This window comes from Bufo bufo, chromosome 7, assembly GCF_905171765.1.
Source record: "Bufo bufo chromosome 7, aBufBuf1.1, whole genome shotgun sequence".
NCBI classification, from domain to species: domain Eukaryota; kingdom Metazoa; phylum Chordata; class Amphibia; order Anura; family Bufonidae; genus Bufo; species Bufo bufo.
This window is the reverse complement of record NC_053395.1, coordinates 33,592,629-33,607,677: the sequence shown is the minus strand read 5'-3', so window position 1 is coordinate 33,607,677 and position 15,049 is coordinate 33,592,629. Positions and strand designations below refer to the sequence as shown.

The window sequence follows — 15,049 nt, the reverse complement described above, 5'->3', positions numbered from 1 at the left end:
TAAACAGCACTTATCTTGCAGACGACTGGGGAAGTAGGAACAGCATGCACACACACTCCAGGAAGTTGTATAAGCCGCACACTACTGCATTATGGGGAGGAACTTAAAGGGAAGCAATCAGTCCAACTGCATGACAGCTGAGATAGACTAACGAGATGAGGAACTGAAACCAAAACAAAGAAACTCAAGGAGGAGGATCTGGAAAGCTCCTGTCAGAGCTTCTCAACTGTCTGGTTGTGACAGTACGTTGCTCGACTGTCTCAGACAAAAAGCCTCCCCCATCTTAAAATGGCCATCATGTAAGGCGACTTGTACATCATCAATGGGAGATACCGCAATATGGTGTTCATGTACGTCATCAGTGGGAGATACCGCAATATGCTGTACATGTACATCATCAGTGGGAGATACCGCAATATGCTGTACATGTACATCATCGGTGGCAGATACCGCAATATGGGGTACATGTACATCATCAGTGGGAGATACTGCAATATGCTGTACATGTACGTCATCAGTGGGAGATACCGCAATATGGTGTACATGTACGTCATCAGTGGGAGATACCGCAATATGGGGTACATTTACGTCATCAGTGGGAGATACTGCAATATTCTGTACATGTACGTCATCAGTGGGAGATACCGCAATATGGTGTACATGTACGTCATCAGTGAGAGATACTGCAATATGGTGTACATGTACGTCATCAGTGAGAGATCCCACAATATGGTGTACATGTACGTCATCAGTGAGAGATACCACAATATGCTGTACATGTACGTCATCAGTGGGAGATACTGCAATATGCTGTACATGTACAGTACAGACCAAAAGTTTGGACACACCTTCTCATTCATAGTAACATAGTACATAAGGCCGAAAAAAGACATTTGTCCATCCAGTTCGGCCTGTTATCCTGCAAGTTGATCCAGAGGAAGGCAAAAAACCCTGTGAGGTAGAAGCCAATTTTCTCCACTTTAGGGGAATAAAAAATTCCTTCCCGACTCCAATCATGCAATCAGAATAACTTCCTGGATCAACGACCCCTCTCTAGTAGCTATAGCCTGTAATATTATTAAGCTCCAGAAATACGTCCAGGCCCCTCTTGAATTCCTTTATTGTACTCACCATCACCACCTCCTCAGGCAGAGAGTTCCATAGTCTCACTGCTCTTACCGTAAAGAATCCTCTTCAAAGAATTTTATTTATTTTCATGACTATGAAGGCATCAAAACTATGAATTAACACATGTGGAATTATATACATAACAAACAAGTGTGAAACAACTGAAAATATGTCATATTCTAGGTTCTTCAAAGTAGCCACCTTTTGCTTTGATTACTGCTTTGCACACTCTTGGCATTCTCTTGATGAGCTTCAAGAGGTAGTCCCCTGAAATGGTCTTCCAACAGTCTTGAAGGAGTTCCCAGAGATGCTTAGCACTTGTTGGCCCTTTTGCCTTCACTCTGCGGTCCAGCTCACCCCAAACCATCTCGATTGGGTTCAGGTCCGGTGACTGTGGAGGCCAGGTCATCTGGCGCAGCACCCCATCACTCTCCTTCATGGTCAAATAGCCCTTACTTTCAAAGTTTTCCCAATTTTTCGGCTGACTGACTGACCTTCATTTCTTAAAGTAATGATGGCCACTCGTTTTTCTTTACTTAGCTGCTTTTTTCTTGCCATAATACAAATTCTAACAGTCTATTCAGTAGGACTATCAGCTGTGTATCCACCTGACTTCTCCTCAACGCAACTGATGGTCCCAACCCCATTTATAAGGCAAGAAATGCCACTTATTAAACCTGACAGGGCACACCTGTGAAGTGAAAACCATTTCAGGGGACTACCTCTTGAAGCTCATCAAGAAAATGCCAAGAGTGTGCAAAGCAGTAATCAAAGCAAAAGGTGGCTACTTTGAAGAACCTAGAATATGACATATTTTCAGTTGTTTCACACTTGTTTGTTATGTATATAATTCCACATGTGTTAATTCATAGTTTTGATGCCTTCATAGTCATGAAAAAAAGAAAACTCTTTGAATGAGAAGGTGTGTCCAAACTTTTGGTCTGTACTGTACGTCATCAGTGGGCGATACCGCAATATGGTGTACATGTACGTCATCAGTGAGAAATACCGCAATATGGTGTACATGTACGTCTTCAGTGGGAGATTCCACAATATGGTGTACATGTACTTCATCAGTGGTAGATTCCGCAATATGGTGTACATGTACGTCATCATTGGGACGTACCGCAATATGGTGTACATGTACGTCATCGGTGGGACGTACCGCAATACGGTGTACATGTACGTCATCAGTGGGAGATACCACAATATGGTGTACATGTACGTCATCAGTGGGAGATACTGCAATATGCTGTCCATGTATGTCATCAGTGGGAGATACTGCAATATGCTGTACATGTACGTCATCAGTGGGACGTACCGCAATATGGTGTACATGTACGTCATCGGTGGGAGATATCGCAATATGCTGTACATGTACGTCATCAGTGGGAGATACTGCAATATGCTGTCCATGTATGTCATCAGTGGGAGATACTGCAATATGCTGTACATGTACGTCATCAGTGGGACGTACCGCAATATGGTGTACATGTATGTCATCGGTGGGACGTACCGCAATATGGTGTACATGTACGTCATCGGTGGGACGTACCGCAATACGGTGTACATGTATGTCATCAGTGGGAGATACTACAATATGGTGTACATGTATGTCATCAGTGGGAGATACAGCAATATAGTGTACATGTATGTCATCGGTCGGACGTACCACAATATGGTGTACATGTACGTCGAGGGGATAAGACGTGTACAGGAGCAGTGGCAGGTCTCAAGCTGAACCAGTTTGCTGTCATTAGGAACCATTTCCAGCTGCTTCCTGTGGTCTGTCCATGTTAAATATGGCTGCCGACCATCTCCCAGTGGCTTTCAAGTTAGAAACGCTGTATGGGAACACACCCACCACTAGAGGGCGCCTACTTCATACACTTCTGTGCCATACATTGAAAACTCACAAGCACCACCCAGTGGTGGCTGCTGGCAGGTACATTTTTATCATGCCATTCTGTTCTACATTAAGCAGGGGATTTGGAGCTATGTATCAGAAAAAAAAATATTAGCCCTGACATCTAAGAGCATAGATTAAGAAATTAACAGCAGGGTCTTAGCAGTTGGAGACCCCCCCCCCCCCCCCCCCCCGTGTCTTGCTGCATCCTCATGTCTGCAGCTGTCAGTTGCTCTTTAAACTGGTGGCAGCAGTTGCTTGTCTTGTCTGCCTCGCTGTTGCTGGGCGATGGCACACGCATGTAGCGGCATTAACCTAATCAATTCGCCATCCCGGGTCTTGATGGTGCAACCCTTGGTGTCACCATACATAGAGGATAAGGTAAAACCAGGACCAGCTGCCATGGACGCCCAGGATGTATTGTCCCCGTTGCATTAACCCTCTGTCACGCGCTTATGTCACATTATTCCCAGTGTCCCTATGCACAGAGGAACCAGTGTTGATGTAATGCTACCAGGGGACCTCACGCTTTCCTCTGCATCTCAGCAGGACTGTGCCATGTAGAAGAGGCAGCTGAGTACGGCTTGGGTCGCAGCTCCTATTGCAGATTTTGCGCCTCTCCGTATGGGCCAGGACAATGAAGAGCGCAAAAGATGACTTTATGTACCAGCCGATCACGGTAAGTGCGTCCCGACAGTGCGCATCACCTGAGGTTTGTCATGGACAGCTGAATGCAGCCACGTCTGACTGGGGAGAAGGTAAATGTACTGGTCTGTAAAAGGGTTAGTCCCATCTGGAAAATGTATAGGATATCGATAGGATAGGGCCTACATGTCAAAAAGGTGCAGGTCCCACCTCTAAGACCCCCCCGAACTAAATAAAGAGCAAGCTGTGCATGCATGGCCACCCTACATACACCGCTAGGGCAATGAATGGTGGCAGCGCATGCGCAGCTTGGTGCCCTTTCACTACTATGGGACTTCTGGAAATAGCTGAGCGAGTCCTATAGCACCTTGCGAATTCTCGTGCGGATAAACCGCAGTGTAATACAGCACCAGCGAAGTGTATGAGAGTAGACATCTCACGTACACTTTGCTTCTTTCTTTCATGCGGAAATTGACCTGCGGTGCGGTATTTTGAAATCTGCAGCATGTCAATTTTTTGTGTGGATGTCACCCTTTTCAATGCAAGGGGTGAGATCTGCAGCAAGACAGACCGCATCAAATCCGCAAGTCACACTTGTGGATTTTGGTGCGGAGACGCACAGAAATCTTCATGGAAATTTGTGCGGAATTTCTGCAAGTCTATCTGCATTCGTGTGCAGGTATCCTTAGGGTGTAACGCCCCAGAGATGGGACCCGCACCTATCTGACATTTGTGGCATATCCTATCGACATGCCATAAATGTTCAGATGGGAATACCCCTTTAATGCGATGACTGACAGACACAATTACATACAATAGTGATATCTGCCGCTTTTATCAGATGCACAATTAGAATCTGCTAACTATAGGCTTGATTCTCACGTATTCTGCCTAAGGCTCTGTTCACATCTGTGCTATGGCTACTGTCTATAATGGAGGAATAGAAGTTAGAACTAATGAGATTAATATGTTATTTGCAGGTATGCCGAGACTGACATCATTGATTTTTTTTCTCTTTTTTTTATTGGTACGTTTTTACAGATATAGTGAGTTTGATTTTTGTGTTTTTCTGTACTTTTACAGGTTGTTGTGCGTATTCGACCACTTAATCAGGCTGAAATAGAGGAGGGGGTGCAGTGTATAACATATAAACTGGGAGAACAAGTAAGAAATGTTTATTTCAATCCCTTCCTTCTTTCCCTTCCCTTCCCTTCCTCCCTCTCCCTTCCTTCTCTCATTTTCTTCCCTCCCTTCCCTTCCTTCCTTCCCTCCCCTACTTCCGTTTCTTCCCTCCCTTCCATCCTTCCCTTCCTTTTCTCCCTTCCCTCCTCCCCTTCCTTCCCTCCCTCCCCTTCCTTCCCTTCCCTTCATTCCTTCCTTCCCTTCCTTCCCTTTTCTCCCTTCCCTTTCTTCCTTCCTTCCTTCCCTCCCTTCCCTTCTTTCCTTTTCTCCCTCTCCTACTTCCTTTCCCTCCCTTTCCTACTTCCCTTCCCTCCTTCCTTTTCTCCCTTCCTTCTCCCTTCCTTTCCTTCCCTTCATTCATTCATTCCTTCCCTCCCTCCCTCTCTCCCCTCCCTCTCTTCCTCCCTCCCTTCCTTCCCTCCCTTCCTTCCTTCCTTCCTTCCTTCCCTCCCTCCCTTCCTTCCCTCCCCCTCTTCCCCTGTAGCCATGGTTAAAGAAGACTTGTCACCTCTCCAGACATATCTACTTTAGTAAGCACTTCTTCACTAATTAATAGTTCTGGAGAAATTTTTCTTAGAGCGCTATATTGTGATGTTCCTCTGTTATTCTTCCTACAAAATTATGAGCAAATTGACTACTACATGTTACCATTTGGGGGTGTATCCCTACACACTCAGACCTTGTCCGATCAGTGCTGACCGAGTCAGACAGAGGAGACGGAGCAGAATGGTAACACCTGGTTGTCAATTTATTCGTAAATCTCTCGGGGGGAATAATAGAGTTTCATAACAACTCAGAGTTCTATCAAAAGGTGCTCCGGAATTGGCAGTTCATGGAGAATACAGACAAGTTAGGAGAGGTGACAGGTCCTCTTTAGAGGAATAATAAGCATAGAAAAAAAATAAACTTCCTCTTCTGCTTTGGTCCTATTACATATATAAGAAATCATCTCTGTGCCCCAGTGGATGAACCGTGCCCGTCCTCCTCCTTTATGTTCTGTGTCTGGTTGTAAGATTGCAGGCTGCAGCAGGAGCCTCTCCCCTCCTGTCTGCAGAGGGCAGTTAAGCCCCTCCCCTTGTCAAAGCCCTGCCCTTCAGCCATTCCCCCAGGGAGATTCCCTGCCTAATATCAGACCAAAAGGAATAAAGCTGTATTATTATCAGAGGACACTCTCACCTTCTGGCCCAATTTGCACACAAATATATCTATATTTTAAATTTAACTAATTTATTCAAAATACAATTAATTGCGTAAAACTAAATAAAATAAGTAAATAAATAAACAGAAATGTGTTGATTTTGATTTCTTTACTATTTTATTCAGTTTTAGGTAATTATTGTATTTTGAATAAATAATAGATTTCTGTATTTCTGTGCAAATTGGGCCAGAAAGTGAGAGTGCCATCCGATAATAATACAGACTATTCATTTTTGGGTTTAGTGTCCCTTTAAACACAAATCCTGCTGCTTTAAGCCCATTGCATGATCAGTAGTAACAGCTCCATTACTGCGTTAGATTCCTCATCAAATTGCTTCCTTCCCTCGGCATCGGGACGCCCTTATTTTGGCGCTGTGTACAGGTGAACGTCCCTCCGGGCCTGTCTGTTCCTGGTGATGATGTACGACCTGTCATATTCCGGCCAGTGGCGTCCTGCAATGTCTGAAAAGTGTCCTGTCCGCGGGGAGCAGCTCCTGCTGTTCTCTGCTTCTCTGTGGAATAGATGAATCCGCACGTTCACTCTGTCACCTTCTTTATCTTACATCAGACCTAAGAAGCAATCTCTGTTACACTCCGGGGAAATGCGCTGCTTGCCTTTATTTGCTCACGGAGACGTCTTAGATGCTAAAGGGGTTCTCCCATAAGTAAAAAGGGAAAATCAGACATCGTATAATACATGACAACCTCTTTCTAACAAAGCTAGAACCAGCCCTGTACCTCACATGGATCCAGAGATCTCCCCATTCGTTGCTACAATTGCTTTGCTGCTATTTCAAGCTGGCAGCTCAGGGGGGCGTGTCCTTTCCGCTGCATCTGATGGCTGTTGAAGGATGGAACTGAGCATGTATGTCAACCTCATTGAGCTGGACAGAGAAATTAGAAAAAGAGCAAACAGCAGGTGGCGCTGTGCAGATAGAGTTCAGTGAATAACAACATTTGGCTATACAAAATGTTTAATTATATGAAGTATTCAGATCCAGGTGCTGGTTTGAAAAATGTAGAATATTTTTTTGTGGGGCAACCCCTTTGATAGACCAGTAAAAGCTAAAAATTTGCATCCAAGGGGTTGTCCGATGAAAAATATTCTAGAGTTTTGAAACCAGTGCCTGGATCAGAATACTTTTATAATCGCATGTAATTAAAACATTATTATAGCTCCTGAGTTATTCATTGAAATCTATCTGCACAGCGCCACCTGCTGTTTGCTCTTTTTCTAATCTCTCTGTCCTGCTCAGTGAGGTGGACGCACGTGCTCAGTTCCATCCTTCAACTGCCACCAGCTGCAGCAGAAAGGACACCTAAGAAAGTGCACGCCCTCTAAGCTGTAAACTTGAAATATATCTAGCAGAGCAATTGGAGCAATGAATGGGGAGATCTCTGGATCCATGTGAGGTACAGGGCTGGTTCTAGCTTTGTTAGGCCGAATGCACACGGCCGTGTTCCGCGGCCGAGAGCGGTCCGTGGTATGCCGGGCTGGATTCCTGTTCAGAGCAGGAGCGCACGGCGCCATTGGTTGCTATGTCGCCGTACGCTTCATGCCGCCGCTGCACTACAGTAATACACTCGTATGATCTATACGAGTGTATTACTGTACAGCAGCGGCGGCATGAAGCGTACGGCGTCATAGCAACCAATGACGCCGTGCGCTCCTGCTCTGAACAGGAATCCAGCCCGGCATACCACGGACCGCTCTCGGCCACGGAACACGGCCGTGTGCATTCGGCCTTAGAAAGATATTGCCATGTATCATACGATGTATGATTCTCATTTTTTAACATTTCTTACATCTGTGTGGATGTTGTCGGTTTTCATTCCTTTTTCATGCTAAAAATAAAAAAAATGAAGTCCTTCAGCGTTCTTCAGTTTTTGTCACTGAGCCATTGACTTCATTTCTGTGAGGTCCTTCTTGCATGAAAAATGCAAGCTGCAGTTTTTTTCTCCACATAGAGCGATCTTGCATGAGAAAAAAGTGCCATGTGCTTGAACCCATAGGGGGAGATTTATTGAGGTTAGGACACAGGGCTAGGATCTTCATCCTTGGTGAAGGAATGTCCAGCTACTGCACCTTTAGTGACTAGACAAGATGATCAGATCCATCTTTCCCCCTTTTCCTCACTCTAGTCATGATTGCAGCCTGTGTAAGTAAAATAATAAAGGTGGGTGCAATGTACAAATGGCCGGATATAACTGGTGTCTGTCTATGCAACTGAGCCTCACTTATTTCTACTAACTTTCAGATGTTACTACTGAAGGATCCAAATGAAGATCCAGATGATGTCTGGAGAATGAATCGTTCCAGGCAGAGAACCTTTGTGTTTGATGAGGTGCTGGACCAGTATGCTTCGCAGGTAACGCTCTTCACTGGACTAAGGAAAGATCCAATAACCAGTTCTCCCATGTCTCATCAAATCCTGTGTAATGTGATTGGTGACAGATGGTTAATGGATGTGTCTCCTTATAGGACTGCGTGTATGAGTCAACGACAAAACGCCTGGTAGAAAGCATCGTCTCCGGGTACAATGCCACTGTCTTTGCTTATGGTCCAACAGGTAACTATCTATCTATTTATCTATTATCTATCCATCTCCTAATTTATCTATCTATCTCATATCTATCTATCTTCTATCTATCTATGTCATATCTATTTACACTGAACAAAAAAAGAAAAACACAACACTTTCGGTTTTGCTCCCATTTTGCATGAGCTGAACTCAAAGATCTGAAACATTTTCTACATACACAAAAGACCCATTACTCTCAAATATTGTTCACAAATCTGTCTAAATCTGTGTTAGTGAGCACTTCTCCTTTGTCGAGATAATCAATCCCACCTCACAGGTGTGGCATATCAAGGTACTGATTAGACAGCATGAGTATTGCACAGGTGTGCATTAGACTGCCCACAATAAAAGGCCACTGGGAAGGGGGGGGGGGGGGTGGACAGAAAACCAGTCTGTATCTGGTGTGGCCACCATTGCCTCACGCAGTGCAGCACATCTCCGTCGCATAGAGTTGATCAGGTTGTTGATTGTGGCCTGTGGGATGTTGGTCCACTCCTCTTCAATAGCTGTGCGAAGCTGCAGAATATTGGCAGGAACTGGAACACGCTGTCGTATACGCCGATCCAGAGCTTCCGAAACATGCTCCATGGGTGACATGTCCGGTGAGTATGCTGGCCATGCAAGAACTGGGATGTTTTCAGCTTCCAGGAATTGTGTGCAGATCCTTGCAATATGGGGCCGTGCATTATCATGCTGCAACATGAGGTGATGGTCGTGGATGAACGGCACAACAATGGGCCTCAGGATCTCGTCACGGTATCTCTGTGCATTCAAAATGCCATTAATAAAATGCACCTGTGTTTGTTGTCCATAACATACGCCTGCCCATACCATAACCCCACGTCAGCAAACCGTTCACCCACACGACGCCACACACGCTGTCTGCCATCCGCCCTGAACAGTGAAATCCGGGGCTCGTCCGTGAACAGAACGCCTCTCCAACGTGCCAGATGCCATAGAATGTGAGCATTTGCCCACTCAGGTCAGTTATGACGACGAACTGCAGTCAGGTCCAGACCCCGATGAGGACGACGAGCATGCAGACGAGCTTCCCTGAGACGGTTTCTGACAGTTTGTGCAGAAATTCTTTAGTTATGCAAACTGATTGTTGCTGCAGCTGTCCGGGTGGCTGGTCTCAGACCATCATGGAGGTGAACATGCTGGATGTGGAGGTCCTGGGCTGGTGTGGTTACACGTGGTCTGCGGTTGTGAGGCCGGTTGGATGTACTGCCAAATTCTCTGAAACGCCTTTGCAGACGGCTTATGGTAGAGAAATGAAAATTAATTGCACGGACAACAGCTCTGGTAGACATTCCTGCAGTCAGCATGCCAATTGCACGCTCCCTCAAACATTGCGACATCTGTGGCATTGTGCTGTGTGATCAAACTGCACATTTCAGAGTGGCCTTTTATTCTGGGCAGTCTAAGGAACACCTGTGCAATATTCATGCTGTCTAATCAGCACCTTGATATGCCACACCTATGAGGTGGGATGGATTATCTCGGCAAAGGAGAAGTGCTCACTAACAAAGATTTAGACAGATTTGTGAACAATATTTTAGAGTAATGGGCCTTTTGTGTATGTAGAAAATGTTTCAGATCTTTGAGTTCAGCTCATGCAAAATGGGAGCAAAACCGAAAGTGTTGTGTTTATAATATTGTTCAGTCTATCTATCTCTTTTTATCAACCAATAATCTATCTATCTATTTTCTATCTATCTATCTATCTATCTATCTATCTATCTACAGTCAGGTCCATAAATATTGGGACACCGACACAATTCTAACATTTTTGGCTCTATACACCACTACAATGGATTTGAAATGAAACAAACAAGATGAGCTTTACCTGCAGACTGTCAGCTTTAGTTTGAGGGTGTTTACATACAAATCAGGTGAACGGTGCAGGAATTACAACAGTTTGCATATGTGCCTCCCACTTGTTAAGGGACCAAAAGTAATGGGACAGAATAATAATCATAAATCAAACTTTCACTTTTTAATACTTGGTTGCAAATCCTTTGCAGTCAATTACAGCCTGAAGTCTGGAACGCATAGACATCACCAGATGCTGGGTTTCATCCCTGGTGATGCTCTGCCAGGCCTCTACTGCAACTGTCTTCAGTTCCTGCTTGTTCTTGGGGCATTTTCCTTTCAGTTTTGTCTTCAGCAAGTGAAATGCATGCTCAATCGGATTCAGGTCAGGTGATTGACTTGGCCATTGAAAAACATTCCACTTCTTTCCCTTAAAAAACTCTTTGGTTTCTTTTGCAGTATGCTTTGGGTCATTGTCCATCTGGACTGTGAAGCGCCGTCCAATGAGTTCTGAAGCATTTGGCTGAATATGAGCAGATAATATTGCCCGAAACACTTCAGAATTCATCCTGCTGCTTCTGTCAGCAGTCACATCATCAATAAATACAAGACAACCAGTTCCATTGGCAGCCATACATGCCCACGCCATGACACTACCACCACCATGCTTCACTGATGAGGTGGTATGCTTAGGATCATGAGCAGTTCCTTTCCTTCTCCATACTCTTCTCTCTTCCCATCACTCTGGTACAAGTTGATCTTGGTCTCATCTGTCCAAGGATGTTGTCCAGAACTGTGAAGGCTTTTTTAGATGTTGTTTGGCAAACTCTAATCTGGCCTTCCTGTTTTTGAGGCTCACCAATGGTTTACATCTTGTGGTGAACCCTCTGTATTCACTCTGGTGAAGTCTTCTCTTCATTGTTGACTTTGACACACATACACCTACCTCCTGGAGAGTGTTCCTGATCTGGCCAACTGTTGTGAAGGATGTTTTCTTCACCAGTGAAAGAATTCTTCGGTCATCCACCACAGTTGTTTTCCATGGTCTTCCGGGTCTTTTGGTGTTGCTGAACTCACCGGTGCGTTCCTTCTTTTTAAGAATGTTCCAAACAGTTGTTTTGGCCACGCCTAATGTTTTTGCTATCTCTCTGATGGGTTTGTTTTGTTTTTTCAGCCTAATGATGGCTTGCTTCACTGATAGTGACAGCTCTTTGGATCTCATCTTGAGAGTTGACAGCAACATATTCCAAATGCAAATAGCAGACTTGAAATGACCTCTGGACCTTTTATCTGCTCATTGTAATTGGGATAATGAGGGAATAACACACACCTGGCCATGGAACAGCTGAGAAGCCAATTGTCCCATTACTTTTGGTCCCTTAACAAGTGGGAGGCACATATGCAAACTGTTGTAATTCCTACACCATTCACCTGATTTGGATGTAAATACCCTCAAATTAAAGCTGACAGTCTGCAGTTAAAGCACATCTTGTTCGTTTCATTTCAAATCCATTGTGGTGGTGTATAGAGCCAAAAATGTTAAAATTGTGTCGATGTCCCAATATTTATGGACCTGACTGTATCTATCTATCAGTGTGCACATTACTTGCTGCTGTAATACAGTTGGTTATATCCGTCATACGTCTTACACCAGGCACAGGTAAGACATACACCATGCTGGGAGTGGATGGCGATCCTGGAATATTCATTAGGACTCTGAATGATCTCTTCAGGACCATCGAGGAGATTAGTGACAGCGCAAATTATTCTGTCTCGATGTCCTACCTGGAGGTAATCATGTGCTGTATACACATATTGTGATATAATCCAGGTTTTCAAGCCTTTTGGGCTTTCTCTTTATTCCTGCTCTTCTATACAGAAGACTGTAAGGACTGTGTACATTGAGATCTCTGTATGCAGCTAGTCCTGCTGCTGTATGCTTAACAAGATAAAGAAATATTTATAGCAATACATTATTTTAACACATATATTCTCTTTTAAAAAAAATATAAAAAAAATTAAACTCACCTTAATCCACTTGTTTGCGCAGCCGGCATCTCTTCTGTCTTCATCTGTGCTGTGAGCAATAGGACCTTTGATGACGTCACTACGCTCATCACATGATCCATCACCATGGTGATGGATCATGTGATGGACCATGTGATGAATGCAGTGATGTCATCAAAGGTCCTATTGCTCACAGCACAGATGAAGACAGAAGAGATGCCGGCTGCGCGAACAAGTGGATTAAGGTGAGTTTAATTTTTTTTTAACCCCTCCAGCCCTATTGTACTATGCATTCTGTATTCAGAATGCTATTATTTTCCCTTATAACCATGTTATAAGGGGAAATAATAATGATCGGGTCCCCATTCCGGTCCCCATTCCGATTGTCACCTAGCAACTGTGAGTGAAAATCGCACCGCATCCGCACTTGCTTGCGGATGCTTGCGATTTTCATGCAACCCCATTCATTTCTATGGGGCCTGCGTTACGTGAAAAACGCTCAAAGAGCATGCTGCGATTTTCACGCAACGCACAAGTGATGCGTGAAAATCACCGCTCATGTGAACAGCCCCATAGAAATGAATGGGTCAGGATTCAGTGCGGGTGCAATGCGTTCACCTCCCGCGCGGAATACTCGCCCCGTGTGAAAGGGGCCTAAGAGTTTTACTGAGCTCTTATTTCTTCTTACACTGGATTACTCTTCAGTGTTTTGGGGGTTTTCATTTGCTTTTCTTATTATAACATCAGAAGAGACATTTCCTTCCCCTCCTCTGAACGTGTAATGTAGGCTAAGCTTCAGTCAGTGACTGATGTGGTCTCTTCCAACCTACAGATCTACAATGAGTTAATCCGCGACCTGTTAAACCCTTCGTCTGGGTTTCTGGAGCTAAGAGAGGACTCTAAAGGAAATGTGCAGATTGCTGGGATTATGGAATTCTTCACGAACAACGCTGAAGAGGTGAATATTAAAACACAATAAAAGCAAAACATGTTGTGTTCATGTTTGACCACCAGATGGCGCTGCCTGCCAAGAAACCTCTAACAGAAGGAGTGCTGAGTCTAGGGCCTCATATGCATATGAACCTATCAGTTTTTGCGGACCACAAATTGTGGATCTGCAAAACGCGGATACCGGCCATGTGCGCTCCGCATTTTGCGGATGGAACGTCTGGCTGTATGATAGAAATGCCTATGCAAAATGGACAAGAATAGGACATGTTCCATATTTTTTTACGGGGTCACAGAACGGACATTAGGATACGGACATCACACGGTGTGCTGTCTGCATCTTTTGCAGCCCCACTGAAATGGATAGGTCCGCATCCGATCCGCAGATGCAGACTGAAAAAACTAACCTAAATCTGTACTTTCCAACCTATGGCTCTTCAGGCGCTGCTAAAGTACAACTCCCAGCATGCTGCGTGTCATGATCTATTAAAACCAGCTGCTAATATGATGCATGCCACAGCACTGAGTTGCACAATACGGCGCGCGGGAGACATGTGGCATTACATTCACGAAATCCAGGGACTAACAATGAATAAGGATGAAGAAATTGCCTCCCTTGAAAACATCTTAAAGAGAATATGCCCCCTCTTCCTGCTAGAAGTTAGGAATTATGAGCAGTTTGCGTTGAAGGTCCAGATGGGTGTTACCAGTTAGGGGTGTATCCCTGCAGAGTCTCACCTGATCCAGTCAGTGCTGCCATTGTCAGACTGTGCAGGTACACCCCCCCCCCCCCCAATTGGTTACCGCCCCTCTGTACCCTTACTGCAGACTGCTAGCAATTCATTCATGACTTCTAGTAGTAATAATAAAGGAATGGCACAACATAGAGCCCTAAGAATAAATACTCCAGAATTGTTATTACATGGGGGATGCAAGTAGCTACTAAAACAGACATGTCAGGAGAGGGGACAGCTCCTCTTTAACCCTTTCCCGACCAGAGCCGTAATAGTACGGTGCTGGCTGGGTCTTTAAAGATGGCGCCCGCTCCTGAGCGGAGCGGGTGCCATAGCCGCGGGTGGCCTGCAGACACCCGCGGCTAATGTCTGCAACCGGCAGTAATGCTGATCGCGGACATTTACGCGTGTGCAACACCGGAATTGCGCGCTTCCAGCAGGGCTGGATTAAGTGCATGATAGGCCCGGGGCTGTCTACCCAACTCCATTTTTAGTTTTATTTATTTTTTCTGTATGAAGAGGCTGCGGTGCTTCGTAAGTGCCACAGTCTCTTCCTAGGCCATATGACATCGTTCACATGGTTTAGGTGCAGCTCTGTCCCATCTGAGAGATTGGGTCTGATCTGTAATACCAAGCGCACTGCTATCAAATGGACAGCGCTGTTCTTGGTAACGAGCAAAGAGGCTGCGGCGCTCACTGGGACATCGCGGTCTCCTCAAACAGCTGATTGTTGGGGGTGCCAGGAGTCGGACCCCCACCATCTCATAACTCTCTGAGTACAGATGTCATAGATGTTACCTGCAGTCCTATGTAACACCCCACATAACACAATGAACTATTGTGTTATGTGGGGTGCTACATAGGACTGCATGGAACATCTACTACATTATCTGCACACAGAAAGT

General features: G+C 44.9%; 1 protein-coding gene across 1 annotated transcript in view; it reads left to right on the top strand.

The window, feature by feature from the left end:
• The first annotated feature begins 3,671 nt into the window (after positions 1–3,671).
• Positions 3,672–15,049, top strand: part of LOC121008731 (kinesin-like protein KIF19) — a 62,959-nt gene continuing 51,581 nt past the window's right edge. Inside the window, exons 1-6 of the mRNA XM_040441426.1 lie at positions 3,672–3,713; positions 4,763–4,843; positions 8,317–8,427; positions 8,541–8,628; positions 12,110–12,246; positions 13,295–13,420. Coding sequence (XP_040297360.1) covers positions 3,672–3,713; positions 4,763–4,843; positions 8,317–8,427; positions 8,541–8,628; positions 12,110–12,246; positions 13,295–13,420 — 585 coding nt within the window. The remainder of the gene's footprint in view (positions 3,714–4,762; positions 4,844–8,316; positions 8,428–8,540; positions 8,629–12,109; positions 12,247–13,294; positions 13,421–15,049) is intronic.